Here is a 23,654-nt window from a genome sequence, read left to right on the forward strand (position 1 = left end):
TCCTTAGTTAGCCAACATGCTAGCTATCTGCATAAAGTATACTGTGAGCCCTCCACAGAGGAACAAACTCGCTCTGTTCCATGGGGGAAGGGGAAAGAATTAATATTCACAGAACTCTGAGCTTGCTTGCTACGTAAAAAGTTTTAAAATTCTCGGGCCAGATTCACTATTTAGGCATATGAGCGATTGCGTTCATATCATGCAGGCAAGTGCACATTTGCACCAGATCTTTTCAGCATTGTGATAAAACTGCAACCATCAAATTTATATGTGAACAAAATGACCTTTCACAGGTGAAATACAGTACATATACACACAACTGAGTTTGCAGTAAACAAATATATATAGGGTAACTTTTCATTTTGATATCTATTATATTAATGACCAGTTTTATACAAGACACTGTATATACACATGGATAAGTTGGCCCATAGATGCATGCATAGACTATCAGGAAACCTGCAAGCTTTTATGATGAAAAGTAACAAATTAAAATGTTCTAGGCAACCTGTCAAATATAATGGGCACAATTCCACATTCCTTAAAAAAACATAATGAACAATCATTAGCTGATAGAGTGTGCTAGTCTGATTGGTCAGATGTACAGTCTAAGAGATGGACAAGTCAATGCACTATTCTGTGATTGTTCAATAGTAAAACATGAATCATATGAAGTAGGAAAGGTATTAACTGGTAAACTAACTCTTCAATGAGGAAATGATACTGATATCGCTTGAATGAACTGGCTTGTCGGGACCTCCTTCTGAGGTCCTCCTGTTCTATGTGTTTTCTCCTGTCTGTCTTGGTGGGTGTGTCTTTGTTTTTGTTTTTGCTGTTGTCTTGCGTGTGCTTTGGTTTACAGACGCCATGTGCTCCATCATCCCGCCTCCTGTCCTGCCGGTCTGCCCACCTGCCACACCCACCACCTGAGGGTCATTCTTATCACCTGATTCCTATTTTGTTATTATTAGTCTCTGTATTTAAATCTCCCTGTTTTTCCAGATTAACTCTTTTTGACCTTGGACTGTTTTGTGACCTTGATTTTTGGTTCCGAACTATCGAACAGACATTTCACTATTCTTGTCTGTGTCTGAATCCTTCTCTCATATTCCTGACATGGCTTTCTTCATTCCACCATAGACCAGGAATGTGATTGGTTAATGTTTTAAAGTCTGTTTCTGAAATTGTGAACAAAAACTGATTTTTTTTTTCTCTCTACCTCCTACCTGAGAGCTAATAGTAGTTAGCTACATATCTTGGTAAAGTGCTTTGCTCACCATATAGCTAGCAACCTAGATATGCTGTGAATTTAAAGTAATTTTAAATAAAGTAAAGCTACAGTTCCACATTCTATGTTTGACCAAATTAGGGACTGATGCACTGGCTGCTGTTTTTCTTAATGCTGCACATGTAACTAATGAGACATTAGTGCACTGGATCAGCTACCCATTATTGGTTTTAACACACATGCTTTATGCCAGGAACCTTTGTCTTAGGGTAGCTATGTGGCTGTTTGATTTTTCAGCAACCTGCCTTATAATCAGTGCATGTAGTTTGAGTAGCTGACCGGCACTCCCGTCTGCTTTCCTCTCCAACATTCGCTCCATCAACAATAATCTGGAATACTTAAGACTGCTTTTAACCTGTGGAAAGGAGATGAGACACTGCTGTACTCTCATCTTCACTGAGACGTGCTGCACGAGCGTATCCCCAACTCTGTCATTCAGCTCGACGGGCTAATAGCTTTCCAGTCGGACAGGACTGCTGCTTTGTCCAGTAAGACCTGTGGTGGTGGCCTGTGTGTCTACATCAACAAAGAATGGTGTACGAATTTTACTGACTCCGGGTCAGACCAGCCCTTAAGGAGGTGAGAACCTGGCCTCGGGGAACCACGTCAGCACTGCAGGACTGTTTTGAGAACACAGACTGGGAAATCTTCAGAGAAGCTGCCATCTATGGCAGCTCTGTGGACTGGGAGGAGTACACAGTCTCAGTGACTGGCTACATTAGCAAGTGCATTGAAGATGTTACTGTCCCTAGAACTTTCACCACCCGAGCAAGTCAAAAACCCTGGTTCTCTGCAGAGGTGCACGCTTTGGTGAAAGCCAGGGATGCAGCGTTTAAGTCTGGGGACAGGGTGGATGTCATCACAGCCAGAGCCAAACTGGCCCGGGCCATCAAGCGTGCCTATGCAAAGAAGGTCCACACAGCGCATGTGGCAGGGAGTACAAACCGTGACTGACTACAAACCAACACCTCAGGCTTCTAGCAGTGACACCTCCTTGCCAGGTGTGCTGAATGACTTCTATGCACGTTTTGAGGCACAGAACATGGAACTCACAAGGAAGACCACCCCTTCCCCCAACGACCAGGTCCTCTGCCTGTCCACAGCTGATGTAAGCAATACTCTACGCAGAGTCAACCCACGTAAAGCTGCTGGACAGCATACCTGGTCGGGTGCTCAGGGAATGCCCTGAGCAGATGGCAGGCATTCTCACGGACATCTTCAACATCTCCCTGAACACAGCAACAGTACCTGCTTGCCTCAAAACCACCAAGTCAACCGTGCCCTGCCTCAATGACTATCGGCCTGTAGCACTCACAACCATCATTACAAAGTGCTTTGAGAGGCTGGTACTGAGGCACATGATGGCCCATCTCCCAGACCATCTGGACCCACTGCAGTTTGCCTACCGCTCCAACCAGACAAATGATGATGCCATCACTACTGCCCTCCACCTCACCCTCTCCCACCTAGACAGAAAGGACAATTATTCCAGAATGCTGTTCGTAGACTTTAGTTCAGCATCATGCCCGTAACCAGCTATGAGGTCACTGAGGTCTGGACCTCGGTAATTTTTTTAGAGCTAAAAATAAAATATGAAGCTAAATACAACTGGATAAAAAAATCAGTGGTTGAGAATCCGAGACGAGTGCATGCTTAATTCAGTTTAGAATTGTTATTTAGTGTCCTCTGTGTGTGAGAGTTGTGAGAGAAGGCGCGAGCGCAGCCCCTTGCATCATCAGCACTTCCACTGACAGCAGCAATTGGAATTTACACACGTTGGCAGCAGCAGGTGGCTTGTGTGTGAAATGGCAGCATACCATTCGGTAAGACAAAGTAATGATCATTATGCCATTATCTGTAAGAAACGTTCAAAACAGTAACCTGGTACAGCCTCTGGAGTAAAGGCAGTTGTATGAAACATGTTAAATATGCATACTCTGGCCATGATGAAGGCTAGACTATTTCTTTCATATTAGTAGGTTAGCTAACGTTTCACACAACGGCATTGAATAAAAAACAGCTTATGTAGGCAACGGTGTTACTGCAGAAAAAGTGACCTAGTTGGTAGTCACAGCCTACACGTGTCCGACTGATGTAGTTTTACAATCATCTACTCGACTTTGTTGTAAAGTTGGAAAAACACAAACAACTTTTATTCCACACGTGTCACAAGCAGGTCAAATCCACTGAATTTTCTTTGCTGAATAATATAAAACTAAACATGACACGACACAGTATGAAAACCATGTGACTCTACGGCTAGTCTAGCCTCCTCTCAATTCCCGAGTTCAACCGCTTAACTGAAGTAAATGCATGAGGATGCGCTCTCTTAAAGTAACAGTACACAATTACCAAAAATGAATGAAACAGCCTATTCTAGACATAAAATATTAAACAAAGTCAAATTTAATGAAAAAGGTACTTATCCATTATGATTGCTTTACTTTTAATATTCTAAAATCCAAAAGTTATAACCCAAAATGTATATCTTCTACGAATAGTATAAGAAAACTATGAGAAAAATAACAAGCTAATCCTTGCCTCATACATACAGTATCAATAATAGTAGGCCAACGAAACATTGAAATCATGGAAATGAATCTAAGTGTATAATGACGTTAGCTTGTTATGGTGTTACTCTCTCTTACTTCTCACGATTTATTATTCATTCAGCAATGCATACTATGTATGTAATGTTTATAGGTGTAATTTTAACAAAACCTATTTGACTTTAAACATAGTGTTTAGTTTGGAATACATGGAAAGTGTATACAACAGAAAATGTTTTTCAGGCACACCTGCTTACACTTGAATCAATATGCGTGATTTGAGTATATTAAAATTGACATAACAGTAATATTTTTAAAATATACATGGATAAAAGTGTAACAGATATTAGCAGGAAGACAGTAGCAGTATAAGCACAGGTAGCAAACATAATTCAAAAATGAGGGGAAGATGGTCAACTATTTGAAAAATCAATGAAGTAACTGTAAACATGCAGGGCGCATGACTAGCGGCTTCCATACAAGCATGAGTGCATGGTTAGGTAAGAGTTGACATTTAAAAAGGTACCTTAATACATTTGAAAAGACCTTGATTGCAATTTTGCCATGCCTGTTAAAGTGTGAAGATTTTCTGAATAGCATAGGCTTTTAAACAGACATTGTGTCATTATTTTATGGAAATGCCTTATTTTGTTAAATAAATGCAGTGGTGTTATGTTGGTATGTATTTGCAAAAATAAATACCCTATTTTGTTAAATATATGCAGTTTCTTATTGCTATTCTTATTGTTAGTCTTTTGTAATAAATTAAGCGTCTTCTAATGGGGCTTGCTGTGAGACACATACACATTGTACAGCTGAAAACAGAGATTATACTCAAGTAAAGATGTTCTTCACTTTTTCAAAGCGACTTGCACTGCAGCCAGACCTGGGTCAAATACAAATGTTATTTAAGTATTTGTATTTGAAAATGCAATTTCTTATGCATTTCAACTATTTCTAAATACACTAGCCCAAACAAATCCTTTTTATCATAAGCAATTGGAATACTTTCTTGAAAAGTAAATGCTTATATTTTCAATATTTTAAAATACTTCTAAAAAACATTTTTCAAATACTTTTTCCAAACACTTTTCAAATACTCAGTCCCTACTTGCAAGCACTGTCCATGTCCGACAATATTGTCAGTGACCTTAAAATCAAGATGAACAGTACAGGGTTTTTGCTGGCATTGATTTTCATCCATCACAATTGCAGACAAGGCTGAAGGTTTTCTATCAGTATGAAGGTTTATCATTTTCATAAATTTTCATAATTGTTTCACCATCATCAAATAAAGTACCACCAGATATACACTATGTAGCCAAAAGTATGTGGACACCTGACCATCACACCTATATGAGCTTATTGGACATCCCATTCCAAAACCATCTGGAATTGCCCGAGAGTTACCTGCCCCGCCCCGCCCCCCGTTTGCAGTGATACCAGCCTCCACTCTTCTGGGAAGGCTTTCCACAAGATTTTGGAGTGTGCCTGTGGGAATTTGTGCCCATTCAGCCAAAAGAGCATTTGTGAGGTCAGGCACTGACGCTGGTCGAGAAGGCCTGGCTCGCAATCGGCGTTCATCCCAAAGGTGTTCAACGGGGTTGAGGTCAGGGCTCTGTGCAGGCCACTGGAGTTCCTCCACACCAGGAGGGCTGTCTGTACATAACTGGCCAGCAAAATATCATAATATTTACTCGCAACATCTAATGCACAATTGATGCACAGTGGAGTGCATAATGTGGATATATTATTCTTTTCTTATACAAACAAAACCAAATGCCTATTTTGTCATCTTCATGTCCAAAGCTGTGTGCTGTATTTAAAACCACTGTCCGGTTCTCATTTTCAGATAAACCTACTGAATCAAAACAAAATTTTGAGGCTGGAGACTCCACTCTGTAAGGACAACCTCTCTTTCCCTGATCTCCTTCATGACTCTTATAGACCTCTCTGTAGCTTTCAACAATTGACCAGATTAACAACTACTGCCCTGAGATGGTTTTCTTCCTTTCAATAATTCTGCAAGGATTAGCTTTCTGCTTTCATTCAAATTACATGAATCTGTTATTTGTACTCATGTTTTTTCCTACCACTACTGCAGTTTGGATTTTTCAAGAAAATAAGTGATATATACTTCAGTGATATACTTTTAGTCAGCTGCTTGCTCATTACATGATCCTAAGAAGCATCATGTAGGAAATTACAGTTCAGTATTGAAACTAGATCATATACAGATGCAGCCACCAAAAACACCCTGCGAAATTGCCATCAACCTGCAGTATGCTGTAGCATTGTGTGTCACGTAGCAGTACAGCCCTAAACTCATCAAAACAGGTTTCTAGATGGCATTCATGTTCCTATATGAAATCACTGTCATCGAGAAATCACAATGTCATTAGCCTATAGGTCTACATTAGCTTCTTGTTGTTGACAATATGTTTATCTTTAGGCTTTGTAGTCATAACTTCAGTGCATTAAGTCTTTCAAGTGTACAAGTTAAATACGCTACTTCTGCTAACCAGTTGAGGTCAGTCAGATGGTCAGCAAGTTGGGACCCAGAACTGATCAGGAACAGGCACACCTCATCTCACAGCTTGTACAGGCGGTTGAAAACTTTCCCCCAGGAAAGCTACCTATACTCTGTGTTAAACAGCAGGCCTTCATGTTCTGAGCCCATGTCTTTACATAGTGTGGCATACAGCCTGGTGTTCATGGCACATGATTTGATATAGTTTGCTATTTTAATTGCAGTTTGAAGAAAAACTGGATTGAGTGCTTTGCTAGCAAGAGCTTCTATGTGAATAGTACAATGCATAAAATTAACGTCAGGTGCCACTTTCAGCTCTTTCTTTTTTACCCAACATTGCCCCACCACCATCTATGCACACAACAACACATTGGTCCCAAGATAATCCCTTCTCTTATACTTTGGTGTATGAAAATGTCAATGCCTCTGCAAATTACGTCCAGCACAGTGCAAAAAAAAAATCATGCGTTCATAGTTTTCCATGAAAACTGTATCTGACAAACACAAGTAAGTCGGCAGAATATATATATATATATGTCTGTTGACTCATCTAGTTGCAAAACCTATTTCCTTCCCTTCACCCTATCAATCCACTGCTGTAGTTCAGATAGATGTAGACAGATTTGTATTAACGTGATTAGATGAACAGCATGGAAGGAATGAAACCAATTTCTCAAACCTTATTTTGAACCGTCAATGACAAATCAAAATGTGATAGCCTAGAATTTGAATGCCAAATGTGATAGGACTCTATCTTGTTTCTTATGTGAATAAGTATACAGATCAACAAAAGTGCTGATTTTGCTACACACCAGATGAAATTTAATATCTTATTCTACACACTGAATATCACCCAACCCATAGCTACTGTAATATCATACAATCAAATAAAGGCATTTGACAGAATTTGACAGTCTTTTAGCATAAAAGCTTTCATTCACTCATCTTCACTCACAAACATTTGAGAACACCTTTCATTACAATCAAATAGGTTGAGATATTTTATTCCACAGTAAGAGTTGCCCTTACCACAGATACAATGAATCTATATCTTGTATGTCCTTAGTGCAGACAAGCTGTTTATAGCTCAAGCACGTATATAGTTATCTATGTAGTGGCTTGTGTCTGCTGTGATGCTAAATCATTCTAAATTCAGGAATGTTCATGTGTCAAACTTACTGTAGTTCTTGATATGCCAGAGCTGTTTGTCTTGGATGTTCAAGACAAAAGAAAGCTTCTGCAAATCTTCTTACCTATGAGGGAAGAGTCACACATGTGTTACAATGGTCTGTAAATATGTTTCTGTATACAAATACAAAGACTTGCTAAATTTCAGGGGTACCAATTTCTGCTTTACTATGGATGAATTGTGAAATTACACACTAATAAACACAGAGGTAAGACAATGAATCATACTCGAAGCATGTGGTGCTCCCGGGCCAGAATGGTGGTAATTTCGTCATGCAGGGACACCACTTCCAGGAACTGCCCCCACAGGGCCATCAGCAGGGAGCAGAGCAGTGCCAAGTTCATGTTCACGAGCTCTGCAAGCTCCTCAGGGTTCTTTGCCTGCTGTAGAAGAATAAGCATGAGCCAGCCACCATAAGCTCTTGTGAGCATACACAAGGGTCACAAACATCGGTTTCACGTTAAGCATTCATGCAGTCACTAAACTATCTATGAAGTTAGCTGAGGACCTGCGGTCTCATGGTGTATTTTTGGTGGGGTGGTAGTCTAACTTCAGCATGTGAAGGAAATTTCAAACCTTAAGCATCCTGTACAATTAATTTGTTATTTGTGTTGTATTGCACCTCACTTGTAAGTTGCTTTGGATAAAAGCATCTGCCAAATGAATAAATGTAAATATTAATTCACACAAGGCACCAGACTGTAAATTTTCAGTGCCTGACTTCCATGTATTTGAAACAGTGTAAAATGTAGTCCTTTGGGAGCACTTGTTGATTTAACATTTTGTTTTTTGAGTCTCACACATAACTCTCATACATACTTAATCCACTTTACAGATGCTTCCTTAGGTCTAGTTGCCCCTGCCACTGAACAGCTTCACACTGCAAGTGTTAATTAAAAGCTAGAGGAGGAGGGTTTTTATTATTACATTATAACAAGTGTGGCAGGAAGAATTTTATTGTTTACATGCAACTGTCATTGATAATGTAAGAGAATTAAGAATAAAACAATTTCCATAGAAAATTAGCTTAGCTATTATATTTTCACTAATGTGAAATACAGACACAGACGTATCCCATTGCCAACCCTCTTGTGAGGATGTGGATTTACAAAGACATTCTTAAGCAAAAGCACTGTGAGCAGGACACCATTGCCCCTAGCTTTTTCCATTCATTCCAAATCACTATCTATTTTTTTCTTTATGTGGAACTCCTTATGATGAAATTTAAATTTTTTACATTAAAATAACATAGGTTGATCTATCTTTGCATCAGTTTGCCCTCTTTCTAAAAATAATATTTTTACAACATGCGTAAGGCTTCAAAGGAGTATTATACAAAAGTGTAATATTCAACACTGCAGCTCTCTGAACAATAGTAGTAACCATGCAGTATTGGAACATTAGACAGAAACTTGCCTTTACTTGATGACACAGCTCAGAGAGTCGGGCTTCCACATCTAGTTCCTCTGGAAAAAAGATAATGTTTCATCATTTTTATGAACCATAAAGATACAATGTTTGTCAAGACAAAAATCAGAGTATATGTCCAAGCCAAACATCAGTAAAACATAACCCACTGATCTGTAACTTGTGTAAACTCACTGTTAAAGTCAGAGAGTGAAAGAAGTTCACACCTGAAAGCAAGACTGCTTTTTCAACAACCAATATATTTCAACAGAGTCAGAGCCTAATCATATACTGAATTATCCAACTTGGACTACTTGAGGCCCTCTACTTGTGTCAGTCAACAGACAACTTTAACTCATTCAGAATGCTGCAGTCATAGTAAATTACAGATGGTACAGACAACTTAAACTCATTCAGAACACTGCAGTCATGGTAAATTACAGATGGTACAGACAACTTTAACTCATTCAGAATGTTACAGTCATGGTAAATTACAGATGGTACTCAAAAGATGTTCCACAGAATAAGGCAGCAACAGTGATATCATCAAATTAAATAAAAGGAAAAATATTCAGCTGGGGTCTGGTTATACAGATCATAAATGTCACAGAAAAGTGATTAGTTTCTTAGGTGACTGTAAAGTACTTGCATCATCATACAATAAATAGTAATCACAAAAATTTGCATGACAGAGAATACAGCAGGGTTGAAAAAGAAAACGAGAATGGAAACAACATTGCTTTTTGAATACATGATAACTGTGTCCAGATGCCAAATTTAGCAGTTTTCAGCACCTCCCTAATAGAACTATTAAGAGAACAAGAGGTTGAATTTTAATCGTGAACAAATACCAATACAACTGAAGATATAGAATAGGTTCCTTATATCAGATGATGTCTTGTCCGTACAGTCGCGTGTAAGAGGGAAACGTACATACCAACTGGACAGAAAACAAATCTTTAAAAAGTTACAAGCAAGTTGACGTGAAGGACACAGGTTAAGGGACATACCTATGCAGATGTGTCTCTGGCCTCGAGGATAGGGTCTTCTGAGTACTTGCTCATAAAGGACTTGCATGCTGGGCTTGGCTAGTTGTGGGATTATACATATAGGCATATTTACTTTTTCTTCTGTCTTTCAGGTGAATTACTGTTTATGCTCATATTTATAAACAAAGCAACTGTGAAGTGTCAAAGTGAGTATTAAAACTGGCAAATGACTCTTACTCAGCCTTGAATAGCAACATGGTAAAATAAAATATACTACAAATAAGCTACATAAATCCTACAAAGCACACAGTAATATAAAAATAGTGATAAAAACATACTCAGTAAAAAAGTAAAAAAAAAAAGTAGTAAAAAAGGTTTTTAGTTTCAAGTATTAGATGACTGTATATCTATTGCACTCCTGCATTCTGTTTAATTGTTACTGAAATTACAGCAGCTGAAAATTGTTTTTTTTTTCTTTTTTTTTTCAAGAAAAGGTTGGAAGCTAATGGTTACTGGGGGTTAGTAAAAGAAAGTTAATTGAAGCTAAATGAAAATTACGAAATAATAAAACATGAAAATCATAAGACCCAAGAAAATGAAACGTTCGCTTTTCATTTTTCAAAGCACTCAACAAGGTATCTAACTCAACAGGTGTTTCAGGAGGGTTTAAAAGTTGAGAATTTCCTATCAAACTTTGGTGGGAAATCAGCGGTGTGGGGTTTGTGTGATATTTTCATCATGAGCAAGCAGTATTGTCTTTATCTGCTGCCTCTTACAAACTTCACCAAATGGTGGCAACCTTTAATTTATAACAATTTAACTAAAACAGAGTACTTTGTTTAAGTATGATTTGATTTGTATAAAGTTTTATTTTTAAAAGCAGAATTTCAAATAAAGGAGTAAAATGCTTTAAATAATAGACGTTAGTGTTTCAACATTTCAACGTTTTTCTCCTAATCAATAGAAATAAGTATTTGAAGTTTTAAATATTTTTTTTTACATTGCTGTTTTTTACATTGCTGTAAAAAATCCATTGCTGAGTAAAATAAAGAACAACTCACATTGATTATTTGAACGTCACAGTGTGAATTGCTAGTGCTGTGAAAGCTACAATGCTTTCAATGTCCCTGACTAAATCGAAATACAAAATAAGTTGACTTAAGAGTGTCTCATTGAGAATTGCCACTGTAGTTCACATTTGTTTTGTAATGCCTCCATAGTTCCTAACAGAATCTTAGTGTAGTCCAGTCTGCAACTGGAAGTGTAGTCTAGTCTGCAGCCGAAATGATAGGAAGAGCCATTTTTCCCATAATTTCACAGTTACACAATGTTCTGTGAGGCAGAATAGATTTTCACCTTTAAGAAATTGACGAAGAAACCAAGATACTAGTTGATTTGAACACAAAATCAAATGTTTGATGGTTTAAATTAATATTTAATAGACTGTTAATTTACTTATCAGTTGACAGCTAACTAGCTATTTATGCAGAAGAATGAGCATGAAGTAGCCTGTCTCTGAACTGTCCATTTCATTTTATCATTAAAAATCCTAGCACAGTGGTCTCTTACAACAGACTGCTGTGCATCAATATTGCTACCTTACTAATACCTTCCTCTTCATATCCTTGGGGACATTACTACTCAAACATAAAAGATGTCGATAACTAGCTAATTGTTTTATAAGCACTTGTGTCAGCAGCTTTTGCATCCTGTCTGTGGTCACATTCAGTGGTCTACACTCAAGCACCAGTGTATGCTTACACAGGAAAAACTATAAAATGTTAATCTTGCATTTTGGAAAATGAGACCCCACACATATAATGAGGAGGACATTAGCAATCCAGCAACATATTTATATTGGTGAGTTACTAAAGTACTTTACAACAACTGTGCTAGGATTTTTAATGGAGAAATTAAATATACAGTTCAAGTATGTTATGTACGGGCTCCTACGTAGTCTTTTATAATCCCTCTGCATAATCAGCAATCTCTCTAATTTAACTAGCTAAGTAAGTAATGTTAGTTAGATAGCTAGTCTAATGGTCAACTATGAAATAACACCCTCACCTTGTCTTTGAAAGGTATTCTTCTGATTTATACTTGCAAGTCTTTCCTCTTTGGATACTGACCTCTGCATATTTGATGGCTGGATTATAATTTATTTGCTTCTCTTCTTAGCCTGTTCATCTGTCCTTGAATCCTGACCACAGAACTGAGTGGAAAGAATTGTGAATTGTCATTAATAGTAGTGCTGCTACTAAGTCGAAGAAATTGGCAAATTCCGTACTTTGCATGAATGATTAACAACTAAGCTGTACATGATAGTTAGGTAAATTGGGAGCCAAGAGAATTTTATTTCTGATAAATAGTGCCAGGTTTTATTATTCCACTGCCTCAAATTACCTTTGCTGTTCCAATATAACGAGCCCCATGTGTTGCAACCACAGTAGCCTATTCAGCCTATTCAAGAACAGATAACCTTACATCACTGAAATCAAAGTGTTTCAGCACAACATATTTCTGCATTGATACAGAAACCTTTCAAGTTCCTAATGTTAGCTAATTTAGAAAAACTACCTTAAGTCAGCTTAATAGTGAATTTTGTTCACAAAACCAAATTACTGACTCACAGGGATAAACACTAGTAATACAACAGACTAACATTTGCCTTTATTGCTTAAAAATGATATCACATAGTTGCACAGCGCTGTACAGTATCTCCATGCTAACATTTTTACTACATGTTAGGATGTATCTGCTGGTGTAACAGGTATAATCTGCGTTGTGTCTTCTGCTAGATGTTACGTGGGTCAGCCAGCGAGCGAGTTTCAAGCCGGAGTTCTCACTGCCCACTGCCAACCCCTAAGGCCAGCGCCATTACCAGTTGAGCTAAAAGCAAGTTGCCCTTAGCCTATCAGCAACAATGCTAGTTAACCAGGCCTCAGGGAGTGACATAACCGCTGTAACCACTCGACTACCTGCTACCCATTACCCCACAGGGTTTACGCAGGGCTCACACGAGCTTTACGCAGCTCTGCTACACTGGCTACAGATCTGTAAATAAAGAGGGAAGTTTCCCGTTCTGATGCTGATATATGTTATTTTAGTATGTTTTGGATGCTTACTTCATGGGCTAAATGTATACATGTATGGACATGGAGCCACTGCCTATTTAAAAAGTCTGATAACAAGCAATTTTGTTGGACTGCTAATTGTCCATTTTTACAGATCACTTCACAGTTGCAAGGGGGCAGTCAAAGAACCACATGTGACTTAAGTACATTCATAATCTTGCGCTACACTGAGAAGTTCACTGTAAAATGAAATGCTGTAATTGAGCCAAAATGGACTCTCATAAGCAGATTGCTGGATTCTCTGAAGTGAAGTTTTTAAACAGCGTTAACACAGGTCCCAGTTGTCAGTACTCAGTATTGTCAGTCCATGTGCTTTTGTTTTCCCTTGTGCTCCAGCCCTGCCACGTTCTCCGCCCTGTCTCCGCCCACTTGATCATCTCCACCTGCCTACCTGCACACCTGCTTCCCATCACCTCATCAGCCCAGCCCTATATCAACCCTGTCTTGTCTCTGTCTTGTTTGCCAGATTGTTACAGTGTTTCTGCTGGTCTTGGTCCCGCCTGTGTTTCCGTTTGGATTTTCTGGTATTTGCCTCGCCTGCTCTTCAACTTTGTCTTTGCCTGCTGTTCTGCCCTGATTGCCCGATCTGCCTGCCTTCATGGTTTGACCCTGCCTGTTCCTGTTTTGATCCTTGTTTTGTCCTTGGACTGCCTGCCTGGTTATTTGACCCTGCCTGTTTACGACTGCCTGCTTGTCTGACGATTCTGTTAATAAACGCCTGGAATCAGAGCACTCGTGGTCCGTGTTTTGAGTCCGTGCCTGAGCCCTGACACAGTATTTTCACTGTATGTGTTTTGATTAAGTTGGCTCGAAAACTCGCAACTCCTACTATTCTTGATTTTATGTACATAACTCCTTCTACAACCTTTTATGCTACAATTACAAACTGTGGTGAATACCTTTAGCTAGCATGGAATTGCACTGATTGTGCCTGTCTCAGTCTGCCCTCTGAAATCTCATGCCATATCTGTTCTCAGATCTTATGTTAAGAGTAAATCTGGACAAGCAAAAAACATAACTGGCTAAAAACAGAATTTGCAGCAGTGTGGTGTTATGATAAGGAGCAGGACTTGTAGCCGTAAAGTTGCTGGTTTCCCCCCTACATCAAGAATTGCCTCGATAAATATGCAGGTGTATTGACAGATAACATGTAAAACTGTAACCTGTGTAAGACACTCTGGATAAGAGCGTCTGCTAAATGACAATCATGTACTCTTACCGACGTAGCTATAATTAGACCACTAACTAGCTGGCACGTTAGCTAGCTAAGGCGTAAACTAGCATTAAGAAGATAGCCAATGAGTTAGCTAGTAAGATAACTAGTCAAAAAGTCATCTGGCTAACTAATGACGTAAGCAGCGCACGTGCGTTGGCTAACAACATAGCATTGTAGTTATCTAGCTAACAAGCACACTGGTTCAAGATAAACTACGTTGTGGCTGAAAACAGAGTCTGCTAGCTCTAGCACACTGCGTAAGGTGTAAAAAGGCTTTCATTAGCTAGCGACTTAGCAACTGATATAACTAGACGGAAAAAGAATTAGCTTTCAGGCTAACAAGATAATGATGTACGTTGTCCGTGAGTTGTCTAACTACCTAGCATACCAGTTAGCTACCTACCTAACAAACTAAACGGCTCACAATTTACTAACTTGCTGTCATTTACATGAAAAAGCATGGTAAAGTTGGTTTTAGATTGGGGATATTCGCTGGATATTTGGTTTTCCCTCACCTATATCCCGAAGACGGCACTTAAAAAGACAAAACTGGTATTATCTGCACAGTGTAGTCTGAACACTGTAAGAAGCTATGACTAGTTGCAGTTACAGATAATACCGGTTTTGTCTTTTTAAGAAGTGCCATCTTCGGGATATAGGCGAGGGAAAACCGAACAGCCCAATCTAAAACCAAGTTTACCACGTTACACAAAAAGCGTGTGAATGTCTGTGCCTGTCCATCTCAAATTGAAAATCTCACTTCAGCCGGCCGGCCGAAGTTGGTAACCCTGGTAACTACTAGCTATTACCGTGTTAGACTTTCTCAAGCTAACAAATTTTTCTTCCTAGTTTCTTCATATTCCATCCAATTTTCTGTATGCAGAATTTTCAGCAACACTTATGAAACTTTCCCAATGCCTTCAGGTAGTATAGGTTTTTTTGTTGCTTGTGCTTTCTGTGTCAACAGCTAAATATTTTGTGGTATTTTATTATATGTTTTATTTGCAATTTTGTATTGTCTTACTAATTGTAATGTCACTACAGGCCTGCTACAGACCACAGATAGACTGTCTCTCGACTGAAGTTTGTAAACATGCTAGGCTTTTTCAAGACTTAAGAGAGCCAAATTTATCATAAAACTTTCTTTCTAGTTTCTTATGTTTGCTTAGTATTTCTTCAGTGGATTTTGATATACTTGAATGAATCTGACACAACACATAATATTTTTATAATAATCATAAACCAAAATGGAATTTTCTTGCTGGGTGGTACTCTTTCAACCCAACTAGCAAACCCAGGATTGAAATGAACAAAACATAAACCTGCTGTAGGTAACTAGAAAGACACAAACTCACACTCCAGGGTTCTCCGACTAAAATATGCACTTCATTTTCTATGATTCCATGCATATTTCCCCCTTCTTTTAGACTCTGCACTTTATATTCCAACCTTCAATCCATGTAGATTTACACTGATTAATTTGAATATATTTACTTTATTCAGATTAATCAAATATAAATTCAGTGGTCACTGCATCACAGTCATTAAACCTTTAAAGAAAATACAGATGGTATGAAAGTAGGATTCCGAGTACCATTGCTTACTATCATGGACGCTTACCTAGCTCCATTTTGAATGAGGAGGAGAGGTCCTTGGTTATTGCAATGAAGTAGCTGGAGAGGCCCTGGTAGACCAGCAGGAGAATAGCACACAGGCTGTAGTGTAGACTATAGGCATGTTGTAAGCATTGCTCTGATACAATGCATGTCTTGCCCTGTAGAATTAAAAAAATAACAATATAATTAGTAGTTGACTGCAGACATCAGCACACAGAGAAGAAGAGCCTCCTCCACCATTTCTTTGAGCGATGCTGAAACTGATAATATCCAACCATCTGATCCAGCAAATCCACACCCTTCATGTGTTTCTGGTAGTCGGAAAGGCATGCTGGCACTACAACCACGGTCTGGTGGCACTCTTGCTTCCTTCTCTTCACTGACCCTTTCTCAGTGGGATCATGGTAATTAGACAGTACCATGACAGTCTTGGTGTCCTGCCAAATACAGAAAGTAAGGTCATCCTTTTGAGCCACTCTGAATTCATGTTTGTCCAATGAAACGTCTTTGGTCAGCAGTTTGTCTTTTGGGAGTCCATTTCTGTTTGCATGAACAGTGCCACAGGCATTCAGTCCATGGCTCTTCAAGTCCACAAAAAGCGGCACCCCTGAGTAGAAGCTGTCTAAAAAAATGGACGGATGAGCTCCATAGTAGGGTTTGGCTAGATCCATGACGACACAACGAGCAAGACCCTTCTCCTGTATTCCCTCACGCCCTGTGTAGACTTGAAAGTTTGAGACATAGCCAGTCGAGCTCTCTGCCATGACCCACACCTTCACACCCCATTTTGTTGGTTTGAGGGGTAGATACTGACGGAAGGCAAGTCTTCCCTTGAATTTCACCATGCTCTCATCTATTGTTACGAAGCCATTCACCTCATAGAGTGACTGGACTTGATTAGTGAGGTGGTTGAGAAACCATCTTAGTTTCCACAACTTGTCAGAATGATCCACGTCATGTGCTTGGTTATCTTGTAGGTGGAGATACCTGAAAATGCACATGTAAATGTGTAAGTTGCTCTGGGTGAAAGCATATAATTGTATGACCATTATCAATCATTTCTTACTGTTATCAGTATTATCATCATCATAGATCACTACTACTGCTATTGTTATTATTATTATTATTAACACTTTGTATTATCAGCATTATCATAATAATTACTATTTTTTTATTTCTAGTATTATTATTATCCGGCATCATCACTTCTTATTATCCTTGTCATTATTACAATTATCATCATTTATTATCATTATTGTTAGCCTACCTCCATATCATTGTAAATCTGTCCCTTGACATGGCTTTGGGGAAACTAGTCTTGAATAGCCACTTCTTTTATCGCCAGTAATCTCTCCTCGCTTGCAGCTGAAGAATGCCCATGGTAACACACAGTCCAATGAAAGTTTTCATCTCTTTCAGTGTAACAGGTGTCCACTTGCTGTTGCATGGCTTCTCACTCCTACAATGCTCTGCATATAAATTTGTCTCTGTCACAAGTCGCAACCACAGCACCTCGGTGAAAATTTCGGAAAACACCTGTAATGGCGTTGCATCATCAAGCAGGTCAATCTTTACTCCTGGCTTTCAGCAATACTGACTCATACGGCGTGGCAGATAGTCCCCCGTTTTCGAGTCATCTTGGAATCCAACGAACTCCTCCTCAAGATCCTCCTCGTCATAAAACATCCACTGAGCCTTGTCAAGTGGGTCAGCAGGCACTCCGTTTGAGTCTAAATTATCAGTGTCACTGTCGTACTCATCCAAATTAATGCTGTAATCAGCTTCAATATCGCTCCCCTCGCTCAGATCATCAGCCATGATGATCATCATCCAACTTCAAAAACTTTATCAGAAGCTAATAGCGCTAAAAACCAAAACAAACATAATTTTCCATAATGCATTTCGCAGTCCCCATGTGTATGTCAGCGAATCACTATACATTTCATCGGCCACGTGTCTTGAAAATGATGACATTATATGAAAGTCGTACACGTCGCATCCGGCTTTAAAGATAGAAAGACTCTGATGTCGCAGCCGGTCTTACATTTACATTTACATTTATTCATTTAGCAGACGCTTTTTATCCAAAGCGACGTACATAGGTTACAGTTCTTTACAAAGTTATCCATTTATACAGCTGGATATTTACTGAGGCAATTGTGGGTTAAGTACCTTGCCTAAGGGTACAGCAGCAGTGTCCCAGCGGGGATCGAACCGGCAACCTTTCGGTTACGAGTCCTGCTCCTTCTTAAAGGGAGAACGACTTATACGGCGCATCCGGTCTTAATGGGTTAAACTGGCTGTTATCAAGCCCCTCCAAAAGAAACCTAACTGGGATCTGTCAGGGTTTTGGTTCCTGTTGCCTGCTGCTGATCTCCTGCTGATCTTCCTCCAGAGGGCCCTTCTTTCTGTCTGTGCCTTGTCTAATTTAGTTAAACGTGTTCACCTGTGTGTAGTTAGTCTAGTCATGTGTTTTGTGTTCTTTATACACCCTGCCTGTTCCTTTGTTCAGTGCTCAGTCTTGAGCTACCCTGCCTTGTGTGCTTTCCTGTGCCCCAGGTTTGCTTGTTTCTAGTCTCTAGGAAAGATTCTGTCTTTTAAAACCTCTACCTATCTACCTAACCATCTACCTATTTCTTGCATGATCTCTGCATCCGGATTCCTCCTGCTCAACTCAGCTCAGCAAGACTGAGCCATCAGGATCCAGCAGAGAATAACAAGCTGAAGTCCACACTGGCCTATCTGGCCACCCTATCTGACCTTGACTGCCCACTTTCCATAACAATGGTGGATGGGAATCCACTGGGCTCCAGTAAGGTACGGCAGTGTACTGTCCCCATTCACCTCCGGAATGCGCACCACCACGAAACCATTCAATTTCATCTCATTAACTCTCCCGAGCCGCCGCCCTCCTCTTCCTGTCGGGCCCCAAGACCACCTCCAGCTACATCCGTGAGGCCCTCACCATGGGTTTTATCCGTCCCCCTACCTCTCCAGCTGGAGCTGGATTCTTTTTTGTGAGTAAAAAAGATGGGAGTCTTCGTCCATGTATAGATTACAGGGGCCTCAACTGAAAAACAATAAAGAGCCACTATCCATTGCCACTAATGTCTACTGCCTTTGAGCTGTTATAGGGAGTGAACATTTTTACAAAGCTGGATTTCCGCAATGCCTACAGTCTTGTTCGGATCCAAGAAGGGGACGAGTTGAAGACTCCTCAACCTACTGGCCACTACGAGTACCTGGTCATGCCCTTTGGAATGGTCATTGTCCACCATGTAAGGCAGAATCTGTCTTATATCTAGGAGCGAAGCGGCTCAACTCGCAATAAGCAAAGAGGGCTCTTTTCTTCACCAGGTTTAACTTTGTTCTTTCGTACCGTCCAGGCTCCAAGAACCAGAAGCCTGACACCCTCTCCAGGTTTTTTGACCTCCCAGATCAAGATGAGGTTCCAGAGCCTATCCTGCCAAGTTCCCGAATTGTGGCTCCTTTGAGGTGGGGAGTCAAGACAACTGTGAGAGAGGCACAATGGAGAGAGCCAGATCCAGGTAATGGCTTGCCGGGTCGTCTTTTCGTCCCAAAAATTGTCCTGTCACAGGTTTTGCAGTGGGGTCACTCGTCATCCCTTTCTGAACACCCCGGAGCCATTTGGACATTAGAGTTCATCCAGAGACATTTCTGGTGGCCCTCCATGGAAAAGAATGTTTGTTCCTTTATGGCTGACTGTTCCATCTACGCCCAAAGTAAGGGCTCCAGGTCTAGACCTCAGGGTCTTCTCCATCCCCTACCCATTTCCCTCGACCCACATTTCCATGGACTTTAAAACGAGCCTACCCCGGTCTCAAGGCAACACAAACATCTTAGTGGTAATTGTTTGTTTTTCTAAAGCCTACTGATTTTTATCACTACCGAAGCTCCCCCCAGCCCAGGAAGCTGATGCTACACAACATTTTTTGCGTCTGCGTCATTCCCCAGGCTCGCAGTCTCCACTTCACTTCCTGGTTTTGGAAGGCTTTTTGCAGGATTCTGGATCCTGGGTCCAGCAGTCACAGCCAACCGATGGTGCAGACCTGCACCATCCTTTCATCCGGGCCAGAGGGTATGGCTATCCACCCGAGATATCCCGCTGCAAGTTGAGTCTCGCAAGCTGGCACCTTGCTTCATTGACTTGCGAATTCATCCCACTTGTTGTCACCAGTTGCCTCAACCTCCTCACATCATTGCGGGCCAACCAGCCTAAACAGTCTGCCATCTCTTGTACTGCCATTGGGTCCTTTGGGTTCTCCAATATCTGGTGGACTGGGAGGAGTGCTCCCTGCTAGGGACATTCTCGACCCAAGCCTCATCAGGGACTTCCACCAGCACCCTCCTGACCACCCTGGAGGAATGTCAGGGGCCGTTCCTCATAACTGCCTTTTGGGTCCTGTTGCCTGCTGCTTCCCCTGATCTTCCTCCAGAGGGCCATTTTTCCTGTCTGTGCCTTGTCTAATTTAGTTAAACGTATTCACCTGTGTGAAGTTAGTCTAGTCTAATGTTTTGTGTTCTTTATACACCCTGCCTTTTCCTTTGTTCAGTGCTCAGTCTTGAGCTTGACCTTGACCTTGTGTGCTTTCCTGTGCCCCAGGTTTGCTTGTTTCTAGTCTCTAGAAAAGATTCTTTGTCTGTTAAAACCTATCTGTGTTTTTTGCATGATCTCTCTGCTGATGATTCCTCCTGCTCAACTGTTACAGGATCCAAACAGCCCTTGAACTGTATATTTCAAAGCTTCCTTTTCTCTCAACAATCCTAGAAACTTTTCAGTCAGGTTTTAGATCCTCTCACAGCACAGAGACTGCTTATTAGAGTCATTTCAATAGTCAACAGCCTATTTTAATCTTCTAATTATGTCTCCATACTTGCACTTCTCCACTAGAGGGAGAAGTCGTATTCTCATTAATAGACTTGTGGCCACAGTGGTTGCCCCTTCTGCTAATTTAGATTATATCTATCTTATCTGCAATTCAAAATGTGACTTGATTTCTGCTAAAGGAGAGAATGCACAACCGAATGCTGTGTGTACAGTGTTAAACCATTTTAAGTAACAACGGTACAGAATCATGAACCATGCTTCAGCTTGTTAACCAAACAACAATAAAGGACAAGTACAAGTGCAGTGCTCACTGTTAGCTACATCTGTATATCCACATGCAGTGCTGGGCATATGATGTACTTATCGAAAAAAAAAATTAAATATAGATTGGTTATATGATTACTTTAAACGTTCAGTGGGTGGGTAGAGCCACAGAGACAGATTCAGAGCCTGGGAGAAGGACAGGCATGAATTTCACTGCAATAGGGAGAGAACAGGGACCTTGTGTGCCAGCCTCAAAATTGAACATAATCAGATCGCAAATGTCAGCCATTACCTATCAGAACAAGTGTAATTTTACACATCAGGTCAAGGAAGGAGAATCTTGGCAGGTACACCCACAGTCACCAGTACTGATTTAGAGGGATCATCTGGATGTATTCCATGTTGATCCTTATGAAGATTTAGAACAATGTATGGATTTACATAACAAACAATGAGTAAAAGTCATAAAACAACAACAAAAAGAAACTGAAGACAAGATATTTTGGCAATCAATGCCTTCTCATTTAGTTTAATGTGTATTAATTAGGGGTTTAACGGTACAGTGGGCCCACAGTTTGGTATGTATCGCGGTTTTTGGGTCATGGTAACGGCATGGTTTCGGTATCTTTATATTTAAGAAAAAAATAAAAACACATCACCCTTTAAACAATGAACTCTTTATTTAGCCTACAGACAAATAAAACTTTCCATTCAGAAAAATGGCAGCATGACAGACTAGTATGGCTGCTCGATTATGGCAAAAATAATCACAATTATTGTGGTCAATATTGAGATCACGATCATTTAACACGATTACTCATTGACTTTGGAAACATCATGCATTTATTGAACTTTTAACCCTTTCGCATAGTAACTTATGTTTATGCTATGTAGCGCGACTGTTACGTTACATGGTTTATGTTTTCATTAGCGTTATTAAGCTTCTCATTGTTTTCAGTTAGCATTTGCTATATTTTTTACCGTTAAATCGCTGTTCCCGTAATAATAAAATTAGCTAGAATTTTTCCAATCTAGTGTTCTAATCTCACTAGAGATGAAACAGTATGAAAATTTATACTGTTGAAAAACCTCCGGAGCGGTATCACTGCCTTCCACCATGTTTTCCCTGATGCAAAACAAACCCACGCTGCATGCTGTACCTGCGCACCTGCGTCGGGGAGACTTGCTAACTTTGGTTGATGCTAGGCAGTATTTAACGTGAGTTTTTCAAAGCGCGGTAATCAACCACTGTTTTAATGATAATTAAAATTTGAAACGGTAATACTAACCATGGGGAATTTTACCAGCAACTGTTTCATCCCTAAATCACACCGGTTTTAGCATACGTGCTAAACGGCAAATCACACCGGTGTGACCTTACGCGAGAATGTTTGTGTTTAGTTTCCCCTCTCTTCTCCAGCTCGTATTTGCATACAGAGCGCTGATTCTCTGACAGGCGCTGAAATTCTGACAGGCTCCAGAGATGTTCTGTGGATCTGAATGTACAACGTGCGTGTAGTCTGCAGCGCAATAAGCAAGTTTTGGAAATTATAGGAAAATGACAGGCATATTGTATTACCGCGGTTCATGTGTGCGTATTGAACCGTAGGGGGCATACCGAATGGTTCGACAAAATACCGTGTACCTTTGCATTCCTAGTATTAATGTGTATTAGTACCTATATGTCTGTAATGTGTATTGTATACCTCTCTGATAGGCTTTGATGACAACACGTGCTTCATGTTGTTCATTTCATCACTGGAAGATGGAAAACCAAACAAATAATCACTGACAGTACGTTTGTTCCCCAACTGGCATTACAATGTGCGAGTATTATTTTCATAAACACACTTTGCATCGTTGTTTTTGCATTGACACTTGCACTTGTGCTAAGAGGTGGTTGTTGAAGGCAATAACATTCGCTTGCAAAAGCACAAAATTAGTGCCCTTTCAGTGGACCACTCCTTAATTTGCTCTAGATATCCCCTCTCCTCTCAAACCATGCTGTGATTTTTGAAGAAGTCAATAAAACCTAGCATTAGCAAGGCATTCCTGTTTTTCACAGCTTGCATTCAGCAATTCACTTGGGCTTTAAAACTGCTGTTACTTGTGCAGGCACAAAAGTAGAGCCCAAAGATGGAAACTACACAGAGTTTATGTACAGAGTATTGACTGAAACTAAGTTATTAATGTCAGGAATCCTTCTCTTATAGTATCTGTATGGCTGTTTGAGAGAACATTTGAATCCTCAGCAACCTGCATAGTGGTTAGAGCATGCAGTCTGAAGTACAGCCGACCACCATAGCTATAGGACTAAGACAGGTATAACTTTTCCAGCATGCATCTTTTGGAGGAAGAGGATGTTGATGGATAAACTGGGCCATTATTTTTTGTCAAACATCTTAAAATCAGCATGTGCTTAATGAAATCACACATCTAAGCCAAGTTATTTTCAAAACCATTGAAGGTAATAACTCATTCAGCTCAACTCAATGTACCAGTTGGTAGCTGATAGAAAGAATGCATCTGCTATGTTATGCATCATATGCTGTGCTGGAAATGTATGTCTGGAAAACACAAAATGAAGAAGCATTGAGGAAATAGGTGATGTTTATGTGGTGTG

At 40.0% G+C, this 23,654-nt stretch overlaps 1 protein-coding gene across 6 annotated transcripts in view; it reads right to left on the minus strand.

The window, feature by feature from the left end:
- LOC118792261 (protein FAM135A-like) overlaps positions 1-23,654 on the minus strand; it is a 106,883-nt gene that overhangs the window by 44,486 nt on the left and 38,743 nt on the right. For 2 of the 6 annotated variants that reach the window (XM_036550072.1, XM_036550098.1), the window contains 6 exons: positions 16,194-16,355; positions 15,923-16,076; positions 9,974-10,051; positions 8,973-9,022; positions 7,784-7,939; positions 7,547-7,620 (listed from right to left, as the gene is read on the minus strand). In XM_036550072.1, coding sequence (XP_036405965.1) covers positions 7,547-7,620; positions 7,784-7,939; positions 8,973-9,022; positions 9,974-10,051; positions 15,923-16,076; positions 16,194-16,355 — 674 coding nt within the window. Of the gene's footprint in view, positions 1-7,546; positions 7,621-7,783; positions 7,940-8,972; positions 9,023-9,973; positions 10,052-12,019; positions 12,157-15,922; positions 16,077-16,193; positions 16,356-23,654 lie in introns of those variants that run through there. The other 4 variants (XM_036550081.1, XM_036550115.1, XM_036550106.1 and 1 more) reach the window with 4 other exon arrangements.

This window comes from Megalops cyprinoides, chromosome 1 (assembly GCF_013368585.1).
Source record: "Megalops cyprinoides isolate fMegCyp1 chromosome 1, fMegCyp1.pri, whole genome shotgun sequence".
Lineage (NCBI taxonomy): Eukaryota > Metazoa > Chordata > Actinopteri > Elopiformes > Megalopidae > Megalops > Megalops cyprinoides.